Source organism: Thamnophis elegans, chromosome 2 (genome assembly GCF_009769535.1).
Source record: "Thamnophis elegans isolate rThaEle1 chromosome 2, rThaEle1.pri, whole genome shotgun sequence".
Lineage (NCBI taxonomy): Eukaryota > Metazoa > Chordata > Lepidosauria > Squamata > Colubridae > Thamnophis > Thamnophis elegans.
Genome location: NC_045542.1, coordinates 172,840,529 through 172,863,671, shown reverse-complemented (window position 1 = coordinate 172,863,671; position 23,143 = coordinate 172,840,529). Strand labels below are relative to the sequence as shown.

The following is a 23,143-nucleotide window of genomic DNA, read 5'->3' as shown; positions in this document are numbered from 1 at the left end:
GGGGCTAAAGACTCCAACCCCACTCGAATAGTATGACTGTTGTGCTTTTTTAATGATGTATTGTCTTCATGTTTGTAACTTGTTTGTCCTTCCCTCCCCCTGAATTGTGAGCCGCCCTGAGTCCCCTCAGGGAAAAGGGCGGCATACAAATAAAGTAAATGAAAAATGAAAAATGAAACGTCTTCGGACAGCGCTGGCTCTTTCGCTTTGAAACGGAGATAAGCACCACCCCCTAGAGTCAGGAACGACTAGCACATATGTGCGAAGGGAACCTTTACCTTATCAAAGAACTCTTTGAATGCGAAAAAGATAAACTGACCAAGCCTGCCCATTTTGAGTTCTGTACACATCATAGGACTTTCTTTATCCTTTCTTTATCCTTTTTAAAAACATGAATTCTTATGTTTGTTAGTTTCATATCTCCTCTCTTCCTCAGGTGATCCAAAACAGCATCTGTATTTTTCCCTCTTCCAATGAATCTAATAGGACCCACATAAATTCAAACAAAGTATAGGGATCACATTTATTAAACACTTGAACGGTAATAACACTTAGGTCCATCTAGGACAGAGGTCTTCAAACTTTGCAACTTTAAGACTGGTGGACTTCAACTCCCAGAATTCTCCAGCCATCTGGCTGGAGAATTCTGGGAGTTGGAAGTCCACCAGTCTTAAAGTTGTCAAGTTTGATACTTACAAATACTCTGCTACAAATAATTACAAAACAAACCCCATATATATAATGTGCATTTGAACTCTTTGAATAAGAATATTGGACCAAGGGTGATGAGCCTCAATTCAAAGGAGACTTCCCCAACACAGAAGTTACAAGTTAGTAAAAAGGATTAATAACAAATGAAAATATATATTCTTATCTATATGCCCCCTGGAGTTGCTGTAAGGTTGGATGGTGTTAGAAATCCAAATTGTAAATAAAATGCAACTGTTAAATGTTATTCTTTGCCACTAGTGAACCAAATGTTACATACGTTACCTATACCGGAATATGACTTCAAACTTGATCATAATTTTAAACCACAAATGATGTTAGGAATAGAATCAATTCCAAAAATATTTAGCATTGTCCTCTAAAGTCTCTTTCCTTGAGCTTTTGCTCAGGAAACAGACACGAATTGAAATGTAGGCAGGTAACAAGCAACTGCTACAAGTTAGCTATGGATTTCTCCTTCTAGTTTGGGTATGAAGATTCTTTTAACCTGTCCCAATGTCTGAAAATTTTTAGCTTTTGGTTTCTTGGCAGATACTCTTGGCCTAATACTGGGGAGTACAGACAAGAACACCAGTGGTTGATCTGAAATTATTTTAAACATCTTATAGCTGAATTGGCTTAAAATGATATTGGAGAAAGCTAATACACCAAGACTATTTTTAACTGCAGTTATTTGAACTTTCCCTTTTCAGAAAGAAATGACTCAACATTATATTTGCAAGTTAGTATTTCCCATAGGTCTACCAGCATTAAGGGAAGGAGGTCCCCACACCAATAGGGTTCTCTATTTGTGCCAGTGCAATATTTATGCAAGGGATACAGTGGCTCAGGGGCTAAGACGCTGAGCTTGTTGATCAGAAAGGTCGGAAGTTCAGCGGATCAAATCCCTAGCGCTGGGTAACAGAGTGAGCTCGTTATTTGTCCCAGCTTCTGCCAGCCTGGCAGTTCGAAAGCATGTAATCGTGCAAGTAGAAAAATAGGGACCACTTTGGTGGAAAGGTAACAGCGTTCCGTGTGCCTTCGGTGTTTAGTCATGCCGGCCCCATGACTACAGAGACGTCTTCGGACACTGCTGGCTCTTTGGCTTTGAAGGGAGATGAGCACCACCACCTAGAGTCGGATACGACTATCACATGTGCGAGGGGAACCGTTACATTATTTGTGCCAGTATAATGGACTCGGATAGTAACTCTTAAGACAATTACACAAAGGAGCTGAATTAAATCCACCTTCCCTAGAATCACGTTTTGTGTTACAAAGTTTCACAGGGTGGCTTGCAAAAGACAACATTCAATGTCCCAGAAATTCATTTAAATGAATGCGATTAAAGAAATGAGGGAACGTCTTCCCCAAATCTAAATAAATATTAGGTTTAAACATGTGATTATGTTCATTTTACCTCAAATTCCCAAAGGAATTTTCAACAAGCTATTTATATATTTTCAAGGGATTATATGCAATTTTATTGTGAAAAGGGCTCTTGAGGTTCTTAAAATCTCCTCTAAAGGGGAAAAAAAATAGAACGTCTGTTGTCTTATATTCCAGTTTCACCTTCTATGAGTTTATAATGTTTCTCCACCGCATGAATCCTTTTGTGGCAAATGAAAGCCGTGGTCTTCCTAAAGCTTCTCCCGCAGTCCGTGCACTTATATGGTTTCTCTCCGGTATGGATCCTTCTACGTTTAGAAATGCTTGTGCTTTTGTTAACATGTACCTTCATCCATTTGTAGATTTTCTCCCTTGTGTGGGTCCTTTTATGCGAAGCACGGTTACTGCTGGTATTGAAGCTTTTCCCACACTCCATGCATTTGTAGGGTTTCTCCCCGGTGTGGATCCTTTTATGGGATATAAGGTCACTGCTCTGACTAAAGCTCTTCCCACATTCCCTGCATTTATAAGGTTTCTCCCCTGTGTGGATCCTTTTGTGCGAGGAGAAATTACTGCTCTTCCGGAAGCTTTTCCCACAGACCAGGCATTTGTAGGGTTTCTCCCCTGTGTGGCTCCTTCTGTGGGAAGTGAGACTACTGCTGTTGCTGAAGCTTTTCCCGCACTCCGTGCATATATAGGGTTTCTCTCCCGTGTGGATCCTTTTGTGAGAAGTCAGGTAGCTGCTTGTACTGAAGCTCTTTCCGCACTCCGGGCATTTGTAGGGTTTTTCTCCCGAGTGGCTCCTCTTATGGGACGTTAGGCTGCTGCTTGTGCTGAAGCTCTTTTCACACTCCGGGCATTTGTACGGTTTTTCTCCCGAGTGGCTCCTTTTATGGGACGTCAGGCTGCTGCTCGTGCTGAAGCTTTTCCCACACTCCAGACAGTGATACGGTTTCTCTCCCGAGTGGCTCCTTTTATGAGCCGTGAGGTTGCTGCTGCTACTGAAGCTCTTTCCACACTCCGAGCATTTATAGGGTTTCTCTCCGGTGTGGATCCTTCTGTGGCACGTCAGGGAACTGCTATTGCTGAAGTGTTTTCCACATTCCGTGCATTTATAGGGTTTTTCCCCCATGCTGACTCTTTCGCGCAGGGACAGGGCAAAAGTACGGTGGCAACCTTTCGTGTTCCCCTTGAACTGACTCTTCTGTTCTTTGACTGGGGTTCTGCAAGCTTTATTTACGTCGGATGTATCCTGCAATATTTCTCCCCCTTTCCCGAAACATTTCCCCTTGCTTTTAAGATGGCGGTTTGGTTGGACAAACGAATCTTGAATTTGAGGCCACGGAAAAGAAGAGCCCCGCCTCCTTCCGTGTTTGAAGCAACTGTCCACGGACGTTTTTGGTTCCATTTGATTTGCAAACAGTTCCTTTCCCTCTTCCAGCATCCAAGTTTGGAGGGTTTCCTTGCAATTTTTATTCCCTTGCCCTTTACGCCCTGGAGGAAAAAAAGAGAGAAAGACAATTGTAATAAAGCCAGAGAAAGGAAATAAAGAGCAACTATAGAAATTGACTGTGAATTTCCTGCTGGAAATTTAGCTTTGTTTCTCAACCCAGGTCGAAATATAATAGTTTGATTTATTCTTGGTTATTACTAAGTTAACCTGTAATATTGAAATGGACAGTGTCTATTATATCAGTGGATAGAAACTTCAAAAAAAATCTGCTTATCTTCATGATTTCTTCGTAAAGAAAATTCCACTGTTGTTGTACCTGTATTTGAAGAGCAGAAAAAGGAAAGCCACAGCTTAAACAGAATCAGTTTATCCTGACAGTTAGAACAATTACTGTATTTTATGTATAAGTATAAGATGTCCGTTTTCCTCCTAAGAGGGTGAAAATTTGGGTGCGTTTTATACACCAAATGTAGCCCCGCCATCAGCCTCTGCCTCCCAGCAATTTGCCTCCTTGCAGCAAACAACGTTTCAGTTTCAGCATAGCCTGATTAGCACAAGCAGCTGATTGTCGGTTGGATTGACCTTCCAACCATCAGCTGTTTCAGGCTGCAGGGATTGCCATTGCCTATTGCTGCCTCTGCACGCCCCATTTTGGGCCTCTGCATTCCATTTTTGGCTCTGCGTGCCATGTTTTTGGCCTCCGCGCACCCCATTTTCCACCCATTCTGATACCCGCCACCTGGAATGGGTGGACAATGGGGTGCACGGAAGCCGAAAAAGGGGTGCACAGAGGCGGCAATAGGCTAGGGCAAACCTTGCAGCCTGAAACAGCTGATTGTTGGGAGGCGAACAATCAGCTGCTTGTGCTAATCAGGCTGTGCTGAAATTGAAACTGGCTGTTTGCTGCAAGGAGGCAAATTGCTGGGAGGCAGATTTTTTTTCTTGTTTTTCTCCCCAAAAGCTAGGTGTGTCTTATACTTCCAAGCATCTTATACTCCGAAAAATACGGTAATCAGTAAAACAACTTGCCTTCAGAAGTTGTAAATGCTCCAACTCTGGAAGCATTTAAGGAGGAAGGATTAGACAGCCGCTGGTCTGAAGTGGTGTAGGATATCATGCCTAAGCAGGAGCTTGGACTAGAAGACCTCCAAGGTCCCTTCCAACTTCTGTTGTAATCTATTGTATTCTATGGCCTGGACAATTTGAGAATTTCCATACACATACAAGGCAATATTTAAGGACCAAGCAAGGTCCTTACCCAGGGAGGCCACATTCCGAGAATTCTCCAGCATGACTTCCTCATGGAGGGCTTTTTGGTGAGCATCCAGCCGAGACCACTCATCTTTTGAGAAGTACACAGCCACCTCCTTGAAGGACACAGCGCCCTGCTGAAGGAAAGAGGTTGCCATGATCTTGCAGTCCCAAGAAGACAAACGATGAAATAAGAAATCTTCATTGGGCTCATTTTTTAAAATATTTTCTAGTGGGTATTAAAAAAAATGTGCAAGGTAATGGAGCAAGCTTATAGCTTCTCACAGTTGGGGCAAGTTTCATACAGTTGACTGAATTCTGTAGAACTTTCAGTGCTGTTTTTTTTCTCGTGGAGTAGATTAGCGTGCATCCTGCTTAAGATCTGAACCTTCCTGAATCAGTGTTGCCCCACCACATCACCCCTGATGTTTACCCCCCACCCATACCTGTGCTGAAATTCCAGCTGCTCTTTTGGATACCCCAGAAAAAGGAGATGATCCTAAAAATGCTGGTGGCGTTGATCTGTTCCCTGTAACAGAAACAAAAATTGGAAGCAGGCTTTTAAATTACGGTAGTAGTTAAATAAAAGATAGGGAGAAATTATAAGCAAGAGGAGTAGAAGAATAAGAGGGAGCTGGATTTTTCCGACAACACCATACGCCTTAAAGCAGGGGTGTCAAACTCAAGGCCGCCCTCCCGAGCTCCATTTTCACTGACAGAGGGTTGCAGGAGACTGTCGCAGCCAAAAACGGAGCTCGCGACACCTGCATGCAGCTCTCTCAATCTTTGTTTTCGCTGGAAGAGGGTTGCAGGAGGCCGTCGCAGCCGAAAACAGAGCTTGCGAGAGCAGGCCGTCGCAGCCAAAAACGGAGCTTGCGAGAGCTGAGTGCAGCTCTCTCAATCTTTGTTTTCGCTGGAAGAGGGTTGCAGGAGGCCGTCGCAGCCAAAAACGGAGCTTGCGAGAGCTGCGTGCAGCTCTCTCAATCTTTGTTTTAGCTGGAAGAGCGTTGCAGGAGGCAGTCGCAGCCGAAAATGGAGCTTGGGAACCCATTTTCACTGGCAAAGCGCTCGGGCCACCACCGGCGCCCTTGACCCGTGTGGCATCGAGCTGGCCACGCCCCCCGGCCATTCCCCCCACCCCACTCCTTCGGTCAAACACAACCCTAATGCGGCCCTCAATGAAATCGAGTTTGACAGCCCTGTCTTAAAGGACCTTCCTTTTACCTTTTGAAGTGTCCTGACATCGATTTTTAGAGACGCCTCCCAAAAGCAGCTCCTGAGGAGGATTTGACAAATCCCTGCATTCCCTGTGCTGTTCAATGACCTCTACAGATGGTGCCTGGACCTGAAACAAAAGGAAATTAAGGGTTTCTTGCTTTCAGATCACAACGTTGAAGCTTCCATGGGGATGGAACGAGTAACGGAACGTGTCATGCCTGCAAGCCACCTTTTCTGCCACACTTTCTACTGTCTACTTTCTACTGTGGGAAAATGGGAGAGGGGAATTATATGGAGTTGGGTGATATGTAGCCATAATAACATCCCTTTAGAAACTCAAGGTCGTCTTTGTCTCTGCACCTGACAGGAACTGGATGGGAGGAATCTGTCTTCATGGCAGTGGGAACCAGGTGCTGAACTTGTGGGTGTTGGGGCAGAACTTTCAACTGGGTGGGGAAAACCTGGAAGCTTTCAGATTCAGGTTTTCCCAGCTATGCCAACATGGCTCTCTTCATAAATTGGAACTCTGGTTTAATTTCGGGTGCTTTTTGGAACCCTGAGAGAACGTTTGCTCCAAATGAGGTTCTCACCTTCAACTCTATGTGGCCCTTCTGCTCCTCCACCTGACTGAGGAGGAAGCCTTCTGCCAGGGCCACTGCCTGGGAGCTGGTCTCTGCTCCACACTCCCGGATCCAACTCTGCATCTCTGCGGGCAGGATGGCCAGGAATTGTTCCAGAACCACCAGGTCCATCATCTGCCCTTTGGTGTTCCTCAATGGTTGCAGCCATTGATGGCAAAGGTGGTGAAGGTGGCTGCAAATCTCACGTGGTCCCTTGGCCTCTTGGTAATGGATGCTCCTGAAGAGCCTGCACTGGACCTCTGAACCAATGGCTTTCACCTCCAGGCTGTTCTGCCCAGCTCCTGCCCGGAAGTCCTTGCCCACTGAGTAATGTCCCTCCATTTCTTCTCCATACTCCAGCATTGTTCCCAATGGGGCCAATGGAGGTTGAGGAACTCCAACGATCTTTTCATTCATACGATCTGGACCGTCGACAAAGCCCTGGAGAAATTCTTCAAGCCCATTCACCCTTTTTGGTTAGGAGGTCTTTTGGTCTCCAGACAAGGAAGTCCAAGTGGCTTTCAGCTTCTAGATCTAGGGGAGGAAGAAAAGGTTCCAAAATTACTAAAATCTGCCAAGGTTGACATCAAACCACTATTCTATTCTATTCTATTCTATTCTACTTCTATGCTATTTCTATTCTAATTTTATTCTATTCTCTATTCTAGTCTATTCTCTATTCCCTATTCTATTCTATTTCTATTCTACATCTATGCTATTTCTATTCTAATTCTATTCTCTACTATAGTCTATTCTCTAATCTATACTATTTCTATTGTACTATGCTATTTCTATTCTAATTCTTTCTATTCTTTTTCTATTCTAATTCTATTCTATTCTCTATTCTACTCTATTCTCCATTCTATTCTATTCTCTATTCTATTCTCTACTCTAGTCTCTATTCCCTATGCTATTTCTATTCTAATTCTTTCTATTCTTTTTTCTATTCTACTTCTATGCTATTTTTATTCTAATTTTACTTCTATGCTATTTTTATTCTATTCTACTTCTATGCTATTTCTATTCCAATACTTTCTATTCTTTTTCTATTCTAATTCTATTCTAATTCTATTCTCTATTCTACTCTATTCTCCATTCTATTCTCTACTCTACTCTACTCTCTATTCCCTATGCTATTTCTATTCTACTTCTATGCTATTTCTATTCTAATTCTATTCTATTCTACCTCTATGCTATTTCTATTCTAATTCTTTCTATTCTTTTTTCTATTCTACTTCTATGCTATTTCTATTCTAATTCTATTCTACTTCTATGCTATTTCTATTCTAATTCTTTCTATTCTTTTTCTATTCTAATTCTATTCTATTCTCTATTCTACTCTATTCTCCATTCTATTCTCTATTCTATTATCTTACTCTACTGTAGTCTCTATTCCCTATTCTAATTCTATTCTACTTCTATGCTATTTCTATTCTAATTCTTTCTATTCTTTTCTATTCTAATTCTATTCTATTCTCTATTCTACTCTATTCTCCATTCTATTCTCTATTCTATTATCTTACTCTACTGTAGTCTCTATTCCCTATTCTAATTCTATTCTACTTCTATGCTATTTCTATTCTAATTCTTTCTATTCTTTTTCTATTCTAATTCTATTCTATTCTCTATTCTACTCTATTCTCCATTCTATCTCTATTCTATTATCTTACTCTACTGTAGTCTCTATTCCCTATTCTAATTCTATTCTACTTCTATGCTATTTCTATTCTAATTCTTTCTATTCTTTTTCTATTCTAATTCTATTCTATTCTCTATTCTACTCTATTCTCCATTCTATTCTCTATTTTATTATCTTACTCTACTGTAGTCTCTATTCCCTATTCTATTTCTATTCTATTCTACCTCTATGCTATTTCTATTCTAATTCTTTCTATTCTTTTTCTATTCTAATTCTATTCTCTATTCTATTGTCTATTCCATTCTTTATTCTAGTCTATTCTCTATTCCCTATTCTGTTTCTATTTCTATACTTCTATGCTGTTTCTATTCTAATTCTAGTCTCTATTCTCTATTCTATACTATTTCTATTGTACTATGCTATTTCTATTTTAATTCTTTCTATTCCAATTCTATTCTATTCTCTATTCTAACTCTATTCTATTCTACTTCTATGCTATTTCTATTCTAATTCTTTCTATTCTTTTTTCTATTCTATTCTCCATTCTATCCTCCATTCTATTCGTGCATGGAAAGGGGGGAGGCAGGGGAACTTCCCTCTTGCCTGGACTTGCAAAGGCTGCCCTTGGAGGAGGAGGAGGGGCCGCCAGGGTCTCCTTCCCTTGTGCAGCGCGAGGCCCCTGGGGGGCTTCCAAGTTTGGGGGGGAGGGAAAGCCCCCACCCCGCACTCACCCTGGGAGTCACGTCTGAATCTCTTCTCCCCCCGCAAGACTTTCGTGCAGCCTTTTCGCCTGCTGGCCAGGGAGAGGGAGTGCAGAGTGCAGAGTCCTAGAGAGGCTAGGCTCCTCCTGATGTCACTCAACTCCCTCCCAGCGCATGCTCAGTTCCTTTTCTGAAGTAGGAGAGGGTCCACCCTCATGCTGGCAGGGAGGGAGCCCCCTGGTGGGCTCTCTAGGCAACGCAAAGGACCTCTTGCAACCCGGGGCGCAGGGTGGTGGGATGGGTGGGAAACACACGGCGAGATGGAGGATAAAGAGGGATTCGCTGCCGTCATACAAAGATGCCAACTCAAAATAATTGCATTGGGCTGTTTAAAGAGGGAGGGGGAGCATTCAGGCACGCAAAGAGGAGAACGGGAGGAGAGAACGGGAGGGAAGGGAAGGCAGGGGAGGGGAGAGGAGACGGAGGGGAGGGGAAGGTTGAGGAGAAGAGATGAAGAGGAGGGAAGGGAGAGGAAAGGAGAAGAAAGGAAGAGGGGAGGAAAAAGGGAAGAGAGAGAAGAGAAGAGGGAAGGAAGGAGAGAGGGATTGGAGATGAAGGGGAGGGGAAGGTTGAGGAGGAGATATGAAGAGATGAGAAGAGATGAAGGGGTGGGAGGGGAGGGGAGAAGAGAGGAAGAGGAGAGGAAAGGAGGGGAAGGGAGAGGAGATAAGATGAAGAGGAAGGAGAGGAAGGGAGGGGAGGAGAGAGGAGAAGAGATGAAGAAGAGGGGAAGGAAGGGAAGAGGGAATAGAAGAGATGAGGAAGAGGGGAGGGGAGGGAAGGGAGAATAGAAGAGATGAAGAAGAGGAGAGGCAAGGGAGAGGAGATGAAGGGGAGGGAAGGGAGATGAGAAGAGATGAAGAAGCGAGGAGCGAGGAGCTCTGAGCTAAAGAGCTTCTGGGGATGAAAAGCTAAACGAAAAACCAGAAAGTCCAGTTGCTTCTTGAAAAAAAAGCACTTTAGGGATTTTTGAAAGTTGCTTTCTATTCTCACTTTCTTTCTACTCAACTCCGTCATCCTGCCCCAGCCCCCGAAATGCACTTCCCTATGGCAAGAGGTCCTCTGCGTTGCCAAGAGAGCCCACCAGGGGGCTCCTTCTGCAAGCACTGGCAGGGATTGGCTGTCTCCAGCTTCAGAGAAGAAACTGAGCCTGTGCAGATCCTTTGCGCCAGGTGAGAGGATCTTTCTTTTGCATCCTGAGATGTGTCAGAGCAAGACAGGAAGTGAGTGATATCAGGGAGAGTCTGGCTTCTCTAGGACTCTGCGCTCTCTCTCACCTCATCCACAGAGGCCGGGGGCAAGCAGGGGTGGACCAGCAGAAACGACTCTGGGTGAGTGTGGTTGGAACTCTGCCTGGGAAGGAGATGGAGAGGTGCCAACCCTTCATTCTTCTGCTGAACCTCGGGAGGGGAAGAGCCTAGGTTCCAGGTTCCCCTACCACCCCTTTTCAGGCAGGAGCCGGGCAGGGGAACATGAGAAGGGAGAAGAGAAAAGAATCCCACCAGGAAGGATATTCAGATCTCCGGTGATGGGGATGCAGAAAGAGGCGAACCCGTTCACACTACCCCTTCCCCATTTCCCGAGAAAAGGCCATGAGGAGGGAGGGATTCGCATGGCAACACCCAACCAAGAAAAACTCAGAATGGTCTTTGGACTGTAGTAGACACACACACCGTTGGTGTCGTGGGAAGCTTCCCAAACATCAACTTTGTCAAGTTGTCAAGCAACAAAGACGATCAGGGGACTGGAGGCTAAAACCTATGAAGAACAATTGCAGGAACTGGGTATGTCTAGTTTAATGAACAGAAGCACTAGAGGAGACATGATATCAGTCTTCCAATATCTCAGGAGTTGCCACAAAGAAGAGGGAGTCAAACTATTCTCCAAGGCACCTGAGGGCAGGACAAGAAGCAATGGGTCAGTTTCTTCTGCACCTGACCGGAACTGGATGGGTGGGAAGCTACCAGCGTGGCAGTGGAAGATTGGACCATGGGATGGACTTGTGGGGGGGGGGGCAAGATCTTGAACTTTCAACTAGGTGGGAAAAACCAGGAAGCTTTCAGATTCGGGTTTTCCCAGATGTGCCAACATGGCTCTTTTAATAAATTGGAACTTTGAGCAATACTTCGCCTTGGACTCTGATTTACTTTTGGATGCTATTTGCAACCCTGACATTTTAGTTTAGTTTAGTTTAGTTTAGCTGTTTAGTTGTTTAGTTTAGTTGTTTTGTTTAGTTTAGTTTAGTTGTTTAGTTTAGTTGTTTAGTTTAGTTGTTTAGTTTAGTTTAGTTTTGTTGTTTAGTTTAATTTAGTTGTTTAGTTTAGTTGTTTTGTTTAGTTTAGTTTAGTTTAGTTTAGTTTAGTTTACTTTAGTTTAGTTTACTTTAGTTTACTTTAGTTTAGTTTAGTTTAGTTGGGAGGAATATTGTAGGTCTTCTAGTCCAGTGTTTTTCAACCTTTTTTGTGCAAAGGCACACTTTTTTCATGAAAAAAATCACGAGGCACACCACCATTAGAAAATGTTAAAAAATTTTAACTCTGTGCCTATATTGACTATATATAAAGTGTTTTTCCACGGCACACCTTACACTATGTCACGGCACACTAGTGTGCCGCGGCACAGTGGTTGAAAAACACTGTTCTAGTCCAACCCCCTGGTCAGGCAGGAAACCCTATGTTGGAGCATTCACAACATCTGGAGGCAAGTTGTTCCATTGATTAATTGTTCTCACTGTCAGGAAATTTCTCCTTACTTCTAGGTTGCTTCTCTCCTTGATTAATTTCCATCCATTATTTCAAGGACTCCCTGTCATCTTTCCTGATTGACTCCAAATTATCTATTCTTTCCTCGTAATATTTCTGACATTACCTCCCGGGGTTTTTACAGAGTCAAAGCCCCAACCAGTGTGGAAACGTCTAGAAATGACTTTTGGGTTCCACTCAGGTGTAGCATCTGAAGCACCCTGTCTTCCTTCTCTTCATATAATCCAGGTGGCATGAAGGAAAAGGCCTTTGGAGAACCAAGAGATCTGTTGGCTGCATTTGGATCTGGGAAAGAGGGGGGAAAATGGAGGGACAACACCCAGAAGATCAAGAAGCTGGAAAGGGTGAGGAGACCTGGGCAAGAACCGGACAGAAGATCCTGGAGAAGGAAAGCATCAGCTCAGAGGTCCAGTGCTGGCACTTCAGGAGCATCCAGTACCAAGAGTCCAAAGGTCCACGAGAGATTTGCAGCCACCTCCACCACCTTTGCCGTCAGTGGCTGCAGCCCGAAAGACGCACAAAGGCTCAGGTGTTGGACCTAGTGATCCTGGAGCAGCTCCTGGCCCTTCTGCCCCTGCAGATGGAGGGCTGGGTCCGGGAGTGTGGAGCAGAGACGAGTTCCCAGGCGGTGGCCCTGGCAGAAGGTTTCCTCTTAAGCCAGGCAGAGGAGGAGAAGCAGGAAGAACCACAGGTGAGAGAACTTCATCTTTTGAGCTTTTAGAGATGTTCAGTTCATGAAGTAGAATAGAGTAGAGTAGTGAAGCGCAGCGTAGCATAGGATAGAGTAGAATACAATAGAATAGTAGAATAAATAGAATACAGTAGAATAGAGAATAAATAGAGTAGATAATAGAATAGAGTAGATCAGCATAGAGTAGAGAATAGAATAGAATAGAGAATAGAATAGAGAATAGAATAAAATAGAGAATAGAATAGAGAATAGAATAGAGAATAGAATAAAATAGAGAATAGAATAGAGAATAGAATAGAATAGAATAGAATAGAATAACAGAGTTGGAAGGTCTTCTAGTCCGACCCGCTCTCAGGCAGAAAACCCTATACCATTTTCGACAATTGGTTGTCCAATTCTTCTTAAAAACTTCCAGTGCTGGATAATTTACAACTTCTGGAGGCAAGTTGTTCCGCTGGTTAATTGTTCTGTCAGAAAATTTCTCCTTATTTCTAGGTTGCTTCTCCTAAGTGTATGACTAGACCAGTGATGGGATTCAAATAATTTAACAACCGGTTCTCTGCCCTAATGACCAGCAGGGTAGGTGGGGCTTGGTGGTCATGTGACTGGGTGGGCATGGCCAACTCAACATCACTCACGTTGATGGGCGCTTCACCTTAGCTGTTACAATGTAATAAGGGTTAACCAGAGAGGCAGTTTCTGTAAGCAGGGCAATAAAGATTAGTCTAGAAACAATACCAGAATGCTTCCTTCCTGCCTTCCTTACAGGATTAGCCCTGTAAAGTGGGGAAAAACAAAATGAGATTTCTTCCAACAACCGGTTCTCCGAACTGCTTAGAAAGTTACCAACCGGTTCTCCCGAATAGGTGCGAACTGGCTGAATCCTACCATTGGACTATACCTCATGATTCTGAGCATAAGTAATGTGAGGTGTTTAACTCTTTAGGCAACGTGTATCATTCCAGAAATATTTAGGATCATTATTTCCATCTTCATTGATGAATATCGAGAGATCAAGTTACAAAGTTAAGGACAGAGCATGGAAAAATCTGGTTCATTTTGTGTGCTGGTTCATTATTTGTGTCATGGGATACAACAGGTCCAGGGAAGCTTCCTGGAGACCGTCATGGAAAATCCAGAGGAAGGAAGAAGACTCCTTCTCAGAGGCCTCCCCAGGGAAGATCAGCATTGTGACGACCCTTTAGCAGGTGAGGAAAGTCCTTCAAAACTCCGTCTTCCATTCTTCGTGGACTCTTTGGTGCAATATCTCTGTCAACCCTGAAGCTGGTCTGACTGTGGCCATTTTGAGACTTCAGTGCTGACAAACTGGAGAAGAGGGATAGAGAGGCAGGAATAGAGATAGTTAGGGAGTTTTAGTCAAAACACAACACTTTCTCTTGGGAATCAAGGACATTCCTGCAGGTGCTCGGAAAGAAGGGACTGGAATCATTTAGCAACTGGACAGCATCCTGATTGGACCATGTGAACGATTGTTTTGAGAAAGTGACAATTTTTACTTTTAATTGGGTGAAAACTGTGGGAATAATCGGAGTCGGTTTTCACCAGCCTGTGCCAATATGACATATCCAATAAATCTATTCTTTGAGGAAATCGCCTGCCTCGGAGTTTTGTTTGCTGTGGGGATGCTACTTGGAACCCTGACAATCTCCCCATATTTTCTGAAGTCTCCATTGCTTTTGTCTCCCTTACAGACAGTGGAATGACATCCACGATGTTTGTAGGATCTGCTCCTTTTTCCACCATCTTTGAAAGAGCAGGTGAATCTTCAAGGCAGGTAGGAGAGAGATTGTAGGGGGCCCTTTGAAGACCTCCCACTCTTAGCGTTGAACCTCTTTCCTTGGCCTGTCCTTTAATGGGGACATTTCATTTCTATGTTCAGGGTCTCGTAACCTTTGAGGAGGTGGCTGTGTATTTCTCTGAGGAGGAATGGTCCTACCTGGATGCTGACCAGAAAGCCCTCCATGGGGAGGTCATGCTGGAGAATTCAAAGAACATCGCCTCTCTAGGTAAGGACTTTTTGCTCCATATCCTTATCCCCACAACTTATTATTGCTGGATACCATCTATTGAGCCAACCTGCCTCTTATGGGCTCGCTGATGTTCTGGAACACATCTGGAGTGGTATTAGTACCTCACTTGATCTTGATTGAATCCCTCTGTTAATGCAACTTAGGATTGTGTCTGCTTTTTTGGCAGTTTTTTGAAACTGTGCTGGTTTTCTCTATGGAAGCCCAGAATTGGGGCTTAAAATAACCCACTACTCAATTTTTCATCTCTGCAACCAAGAGATTGTAGCATGAATAGGGACCGGCTGGCCAAGAGAGTCTCTTTTCTTGTCAGATCAAAGAATCTGAAATAATACAGCAGACCTTGTTAATATAACTGGTTTATAAAGATTATTAGGTGTGAATAGAAATACATCATTATTATTATTATTATTATTATTATTATTATTATTATTATTATTATTATTAAATTGTATCACAGAGGCCAGTTGTTTCGCCGGATTTGGCATTGATTACTAGTCGGGCCCCACCCAGGGGCCTAGGACGTCGTAACGTATTTTCGTAATATCCAAGCAGTGCGGCTTTTTGCATTTTACTGATGGTGATTTTGTCAATTTTTAACTGTTTTAAATGTAATTGCAGTGCTTTTGGAATAGCACCCAGTGTGCCAATTACCACTGGAATCACCTGGTATTGCGATGTCTATGATTGTAACCTTGTTTTTCTCAACCAGTGTGATGTCTGGTGTATTATGCGCCAGTATTTTGTCCGTTTGTATATGGAAATCCCATAAGATCTTGACCATCTGATTTTCGGTGACTTTTTCAGGCTTATGTTCCCACCAGTTTGTTGCTGTTTTAATATTATAATTTTTGCACAAATTCCAATGGATTATTATTATTATTGTTATATTATTATTTCCACAGTAAGGAAGATAACGCAGAAATTGTTAAATTGATTATTTTATTCAAAGAGGAGAATATATTTACCGTATTTTTCAGAGTATAAGACGCTCTGAAGTATAAGATGCACCTAGCTTTTGCGGAGGAAAATAAGGAGAAAAAATCTGCCTCTGCTTCCCAGCAATTTGCCCTTGGTTCCCAGGAGAAAGTTCTATGTTGTGTCTAGTAAGGCATTCCACCTTTCTCCACCCCCTTCTGTACTGGGTGGCAACCATGAACTAGGCAAATGGCTTCTGACAGATTCAGTTTAACGTTGACATAAGTCCACAGTACTAAGCAAATTCAGCAGTCATTTAGTGAAGCCATTGTTTATTATGGAGCATTTTTTTGCCAAAACACTGAAATTTGTTTTTCAGCAAAAATGTAAATTGCAGTCATGTGACTGTGCGACACCACAAATGGCCGTAAATCTGGACAAGTTACCAAGCACCCAAAATGTGTTCACATGGCCTTGAGGGGAAGGCCTGGCTATTGGAACTTTGAAACTAGGCTATAAGTATCTTTTTGGGATACAAGTATCTTTTGAACAGTTGCTAAATGGTCTTAAGTTGAGGAGTACCTGCACTTAGTATTTGTACTTGCTGAGATTCATATATATTGTTATGCAGAGGTGGGTTCCTACCAGTTTGGACCAGTTTGGCCGAACAGGTAGTAACTTGGTGGCCTGGGTTGCTGGAACCGGCAGCGACCCAGGCCTGCCACGCCCCTGAGCCGGTTCTCCTACAACGGCACCATCTTGTTTTTCGTTTTCATTGCAAAAAATTATTTATTTTTCATTTTTAAGGTTTTGCACATGCACAGACCTTTTTATTGGCAATGCACAAAATTTTTGCACACACCGAACTGGCAGTACTGCCGGCAGCAACCCAACCCTGGTGTTACTTATCATTAATTTACAATACAATACAATACAATACAATACAATACAATACAATACAATACAATACAATAGCAGAGTTGGAAGGGACCTTGGAGGTCTTCTAGTCCAACCCCCTGCCTAGGCAGGAACCTTATACCGTTTCAGACAAATGGCTATCCAACATCTTCTTAAAGACTTCCAGTGTTGGGGCATTCACAACTTCTGGAGGCAATTTCTGTTCCACTGATTAATCGTTCTAACTGTCAGGAAATTTCTCCTCAGTTCTAAGTTGCTTCTCTCCTTGATTAGTTTCCACCCATTGCTTCTTGTTCTACCCTCAGGTGCCTTGGAGAATAGTTTGACTCCCTCTTCTTTGTGGCAACCCCTAAGATATTGGAACACTGCTATCGTGTCTCCCCTAGTCCTTCTTTCTATTAAACTAGACATACCCAGTTCCTACAACCGTTCTTCGTATGTTTTACCCTCCAGTCCCCATTTATTGAGATTAGAACTGGCCAAACAGACATAGCTGTGTTGGTTTATATGAGATTGCAATTTTAAAAAATGTTTTCTGCTACCATACTCAAAAATAGATATTACTCATGTCCCTGCTGTGCAATTTTATACCCGAGAACTTGTGCGCATTTGGTTTTCCTTAGTGGTTACCTCATGTTGGTCCATGAAATAACCTTGAAAAATGCTAAACCATAGTTTGCGTTTTAATCTTTCTAACCTTTTCTTAGTATATTTTCATTCTATTTTCTCTTCAGAAAGAGCTCATAGAGGAGAAAGGAGAAAGTACAACCAACAATCCCATGCATATCATCCAGAAGAAGATAAAAAGAAGTTGGCCAATGAAACGGGTTCAAAATGTTTGGAGAGGAAGCAGCTCATCAAGGGAATAAACAAAAAATCCATTTTCCAGTGTACTTCCACTCAAAACTTTCTCGATGAGCAAACACATCGAGAAAAAAAGAAGAGAAAATGTGCAGGAAACAGCTTGAAAACCTACAAAGATAGATTTGATGTAAGCAAACCTTACAGGAGCCACGCGATGGGAGAAAAATATCCCCGCAAGGAGATGAAAAAATATTCAAATCAGACCTTCTCTACTCGCGGAAGCATTAATGTGGAAGAAAAGCTATTATATAGGTGCAGGGAAGGTGGAGAAAGCTTCGGCAGCCACAGTTCCCTCACTTCCCACCAAATAACCCACGCAGAAGTGAAACCCTATAAATGCACAGAGTGTGGAAAGAACTTCAGAAAAAGCAGTTACCTTACTTGTCACCGAAGAATCCACACAGGGGAGAAACCCTTCCAATGTACAGAGTGTGGGAAGAGCTTCAGCAAGAACATTTCCCTTACTTACCATAGGAGGATCCACACGGGAGAGAAGCCCTTTAAATGTGTCGAGTGTGGAAAGACCTTCAGCAGGAACAGTTCCCTGACTTCCCATACCAGGAGCCATTCAGGGGAGAAGCCTTATCGATGTCTGGAGTGTGGAAAGAGCTTCCAGTGGCACAGTCAGCTGACTTACCATAAAAGGATCCACATAGGGGAGAAACCCTACGAATGCATGGAGTACGGGAAGGGCTTCAGCACAAGCAGCAGCCTCACTTCCCATAAAATGTGCCACTCCGACGAGAAACCCTACGAATGCCTGGAATGTGGAAAGAGCTTCTGGGGTAGCAGCGCCTTCGTGTCTCACAAAAGGATCCACACTGGGGAGAAGCCGTACAAGTGCATGGAGTGTGGGAAAATATTCCGAAAGAGCGGTTCCCTTGCTTCCCACCGAAGCATCCACACAGGAGAGAAACCGTACAAATGCTTGGAGTGTGGTAAGAACTTCCGGGAAAATGGATCACTGACTTCTCACAAAAGGATTCACCGAGGGGAGAAACCCTATAAATGCGCGGAGTGTGGGAAGAGCTTTAGGCAAAGTGGTAACCTGATTTCCCACAAAAGGAGCCACTCGGGTGAGAAACCGTATAAGTGTATGGAATGCGGGGAGAGCTTTATGTGGAATGGTCAGCTTACATCGCACAGAAGTCTCCACACGGGGGAGAAACCATATAAATGCGCGGACTGCGGGAAGAGCTTCAGCGACATCAGTCATCTGACTTCTCACAAGAGGACCCATACGGGGGAGAAACCATATAAATGTGCGGCATGCGGAAAGAGCTTCAGCCAAAACAGTTCCCTGACTCTCCATGAGAGGATTCACACTGGGGAGAAACCCTATAAATGCACAGAGTGTGGAAAGAGCTTCCGTGACAAGAGATATCTTCATTCCCACAAACTGATCCACACTGGGGAGAAACCACATAAATGTACAGAGTGTGGAAAGCACTTCCGTGAAAAGAGATCTCTTCGTTCTCATAAACTGATCCACGCAGGAGAAAAACCATATGATTGCTTGGACCATAGGAACAGCTTTAGAAAGAGCAATTCCCTTGTTTATCATCAAAGTATCCACTCAGATGAGAACTCCTAGAAATATTACTTTTACTTGGTTCCATCCAGAGGTGGTATTCAGCCAGTTCTGACTGGTTCTAGAGAACTGGTAGGTGAAATTTTGAGTAGTTTGTAGAACTGGCAAATAGGCTGCTTCCTCCCAGCTGATCTTCTTTTGTTGCCCTGATCATAAGAACAGAGCTGGAAAGCAGGTTAGTGGGGTGGGGTGGGGAGGGAATGGGGATTTTGCAGTATCCTTCCTCTGCCATGCCTATAAAGCCATGCCCACAGAACCGGTAGTAAAAAAAATTTGAATCCCACCACTGGTTCCATCCTTATGTCTGTTCTTGGCCTGAACTATGCAAAGCTCTTCCTCTGACTCTTGAATTCAATTTATACACTGCCCAACTCGGCAAGATTCTCAGGAAATCAAAATAATAAAACAATAAAGACAATGCAACTGTAACATGCATTCGTCCAAACGCTTGTAAACTTGATACTAGCCCATACAGAAAGATTTGATTTCTTGAAGAAAACCTTAGAACAGAATCCTGCTCATTTATTCAAATTTTGAGTATTTCATCCTCTCCGGGACCAGTCCAGTTGCAGAATAAGGAAAGGTGGTGTCGTAACTCTCACCCCACTAGTGCTGCTAAAAGCCCTAAGATCTGGCTATTTGTTCAGCTGTGGGTGTGTTTTTGTTGCCATCTTTTGCTTTATTGTTGCCTTGTTTTTATTGTTCTATAATTTTATGTTTTCTTGCAATCCCAGCAGAATCTTTGGGTGGCGTACAAACTGAATGAAATAAAGAGAAATGATTTTGACTTCACTAAGATGAGATGCTCACAATTTCCTCTGGTGGTTTAAAAGAACAAGATAATTGCCTTTTTAAGCATCTCAAATTCTGGACTATTTCGTTTTGGGTGTTCGGACTTGCTGTATTATGGTTTTATAAGAGTGCTGTAAGATATCCTGAATTTGTTTTATCTGACCTGAGTTTGAAAGCACAGGGTCCAGACAGACATTTAACAGGTTCAGCTTCTCCAATCATTTCAAGCAGCAATATCGGATGAATGTAGCTCTGATTCATCCCTATAACATTGAGTTACGTCAAGATTTCTACTAACGCACAAACCACTCCATAGATCCAGAGTCACTTTCAACAATTTGATCTTAGAACAGAACAGAATGAATGAGCTAGAAGGGACCTTGGAGGTCTTGTAGTCCAGTCCCCTCCTCAATCAAGAGAACCTATACCCGTGATGGCAAACCTATGGCACGTGTGCCACATGTGTCCTTCGGGATTGGGCGGCCTATAAATTTTATTAATAAATAAATAATAATAAATGTGGAACGCAGAGCCCTCTCTGCAGGCATGGGAGCCATCGCCCCAGCTCATCTCCAGCGCACATGCATGTGTGCCTCCCGCTGGCCAGCTTGTTTTGGGGTCTCTGCCGTGTATGGGGGGGCGGGACGCATATGGGAGACACGTGTGCATGCGTGGGAAGTGGGGGGCCCATTTTTGGTCCTATGAGATTGCAGGGAGGACTACTAGACCAAAAAGGGGGCCGCGTACACATATTCAGGAGCAGGGGGCACGGCAGGGGTGTCACGCATGCATTGCATTATGGGTGTGGGCATGCACAAGCACTGGTGCGCATGCACGGCCATGCTTTTGGCACATGACAACAAAAAGGTTAGCCATCACTGACCTATACCATTTTAGATAAGTGACTGTCTAGACCAGGGGTGTCAAACTGGGTTTCTTCAAGGGCCGGATCAGCATTGTAATTCCCCTGTGTAGACTGCCGGAGGGGGAGCAGTGGGGAGATGGGACGGATGTCTCCTGTAGCACCCTGCCAGCCAAATGTGCACAGGCCCCCTCTGACATGTTTTTGGCCTCCTGCAGCACTTTGCTGGCCAAAATGGGACATGGTGCAACGCGTGCAGCTCCCCATGCCTTGTTTTCACCCTCCATTGCCTCTTGCAGCACTCTACCGGCCAAAAATGAGCTGTGCAGAGGCCTCATGAGGCACCGCAAGCCTTCTGGGCTTCTAGCAGCACTCTGCATCGCAACGCTGTCATACCTGTGAGATAAGATACAAGGGCAGTGGTGGGTTCTGGCCAGTACGCCCTAGTACGGAACGGTGCTTTGGAGGGCTCACCCAACCGCTCGCGTACCTGTATTGAGCCAACCAGGTCATTTGCGCACACACAGGCAGCGTACGGCACCTGCACCACACTCTGTCGAGCAGCTGGAGAGTTGCAGGGTGGTGGGTGCACATGCATGGACAATGCACATGCACGTGATGGATGCCTGGTCCCATGCAGAATACTGGTTGCAACGAGATCCAGAACCCACCACTGGACATGGAGGCCAGAATGTGGCTACTAACTGTAAATAACCTTGGAAAGGAATGGTGGCAATAGGAGAATCCTGCTGTGTGAATAAAGGATCTACAAAAACTCGTGAATTGCGTCTAATATCAAATCCTTTGGATTGCAAAGGCAGGCCTGAAAGTAAAAAATAAAGTGAATATTGGAAAATATCTTGGAGATTGTGTGGAGGAAATCCTTTGGGTTTTTTTTCCCATGGGCTGCAAACCGCATCAGATATGAATGAAAATCAGAATTGCTCACGATGTCCTGGTATTGTTACTGTGTAGCTCCTATACACACTTTATGTTGATTTGCAGGTTTGGGTTTCTCTATATCAGAGGTGGGTTCCTACCAGTTCGGCCGAGTAGGGAGTAACTTGGCTGGCCACGCCCCTGAACTGGTTCTATCGGCGGCTTCATTTTGTTAGATAGTGCCTAATGTTCAAGTTTGTCAAGATCCTTCTGGATATGCTGATATGGGCAGCATGTTCTTAAAGGGACTGAGAATTGTAATACAATACTTCACAGTCATCACGTAGAATGGGATACCATACATGGTCAGCGTCTTGGTTATTATGGTGTGTTTTTCCCTTGGCAACTGTCTCATATTTATGACCCTTGCTGTGTCCTAGTTTCCTAGTTACCCATCACACTTGGTTTAAGAAAACCAATTTGCAGGAAACTAATTAAAAGGGACATGGTGGCTCAGTGGCTAAAACGCTGAGCTTGTCAATCAGAAAGGTTGGCAGTTCGGCGGTTTAAATCCCTAGTGCCGTGTAACAGAATGAGCTCCCGTTACTTGTCCCAACTTCTGCCAACCTAGCAGTTCTAAAGCACGTTAAAAATGCAAGTAGAAAAATAGGAACCACCTTTGGTGGGAAGGTAACAGCGTTCTGTGCGCCTTCAGCGTTTAGTCATGCCGGCCACATGACCACGGAGATGTCTTCGGACAGCGCTGGCTCTTCGGCTTTGAAACGGAGATGAGCACCGCCCCCTAGAGTCAGGAACAACTAGCACATATGTGCAAGGGGAACCTTTACCTTTAATTATAATTAAAAAGAAGGAATTGGAATTAAGAACATTTGATTTCTTTGGGGAAAAAATTTAATTATTTGTCACATGTTATAATCCACTTTTAAGAGCTCAAGGATTGGACACAAAGACATTCTACTGATCACTTTTATTAAATGCTTTAATAATATAACTTATAGTCAACCTGTGATGATAGAATCTGCCATTTATGCAACAAAATAATTATAGACAAAAGACATTAAGGCAAATCACTGATTTGTGTCTCCTGCACAAGAAACCTGGAGAAGATGGAAACAGAAGCTTTTACATATCTCAACATAATTCATCAGTGGTGCACAATTTTAGAACATGTCCGGATAAGGGTGCAGTCCTGTTCACATATGTGTTGTACATACATTACTGTTCTGACCCCCCCCCCCCTCGTTCCACACCAAAGCACACTCCGAGCCAAAGATAAATTACGGCATTTAATTAACAGACAGACAGGTGCTTGGCAGCAAACCGGCACAGATAAGCCGAGGCAGCAATCCAGCACAGATAAGGCTTGGCAGCAATCCAGCCTGCCAAGCTCATAACAATGTCTTCCGACATTCATTCCTGCATTGACTTCTGCAAAGAGGGGCGTGTGCACAAGTAGTCTTTTTATAGTCTGGAGAGGAGCCTAATGACCACCAGCTGAGTGCAATTACCTCCTGTAACTGCGCAACTGTTCCTTATGCCTAATAGCTCTTCGATGCCGGGCACCCAAGAACAACTCACTGCTGGACTCAGGCTCACTCTCCCTTATCTCCTCTGCATTGGTCCAAGGCTCAGGCACCTCCTGGTGGCCAACCAGCCTCTCTGCACCCTGCTCAGAGTCGGAACCCTGTCCAGGGTCCTCCACATCCTCCAGAGCCAACTCAGGGCCCCTCGCTGTCGGAGTCTGGTGGCAGCTCCAAC

At 43.8% G+C, this 23,143-nt stretch overlaps 2 protein-coding genes across 2 annotated transcripts in view; one reads left to right on the top strand and one right to left on the bottom strand.

The window, feature by feature from the left end:
• Positions 1-1,807: 1,807 nt before the first annotated feature.
• The window catches only part of LOC116503443 (zinc finger protein 91-like), a 30,255-nt gene continuing 8,919 nt past the window's right edge, over positions 1,808-23,143 (bottom strand). The window contains 1 exon segment of the mRNA XM_032209854.1: positions 1,808-3,216. Coding sequence (XP_032065745.1) covers positions 2,264-3,216 — 953 coding nt within the window. The 3' untranslated portion in view covers positions 1,808-2,263.
• LOC116503350 (zinc finger protein 345-like) lies at positions 10,232-18,920 on the top strand. The gene is made up of 6 exons (XM_032209716.1): positions 10,232-10,370; positions 12,030-12,492; positions 13,592-13,700; positions 14,205-14,287; positions 14,393-14,519; positions 17,111-18,920. The coding sequence occupies exons 2-6, from the start codon at positions 12,106-12,108 to the stop codon at positions 18,832-18,834; spliced, it is 2,430 nt and encodes an 809-aa protein (XP_032065607.1). The 5' UTR covers positions 10,232-10,370; positions 12,030-12,105; the 3' UTR covers positions 18,835-18,920.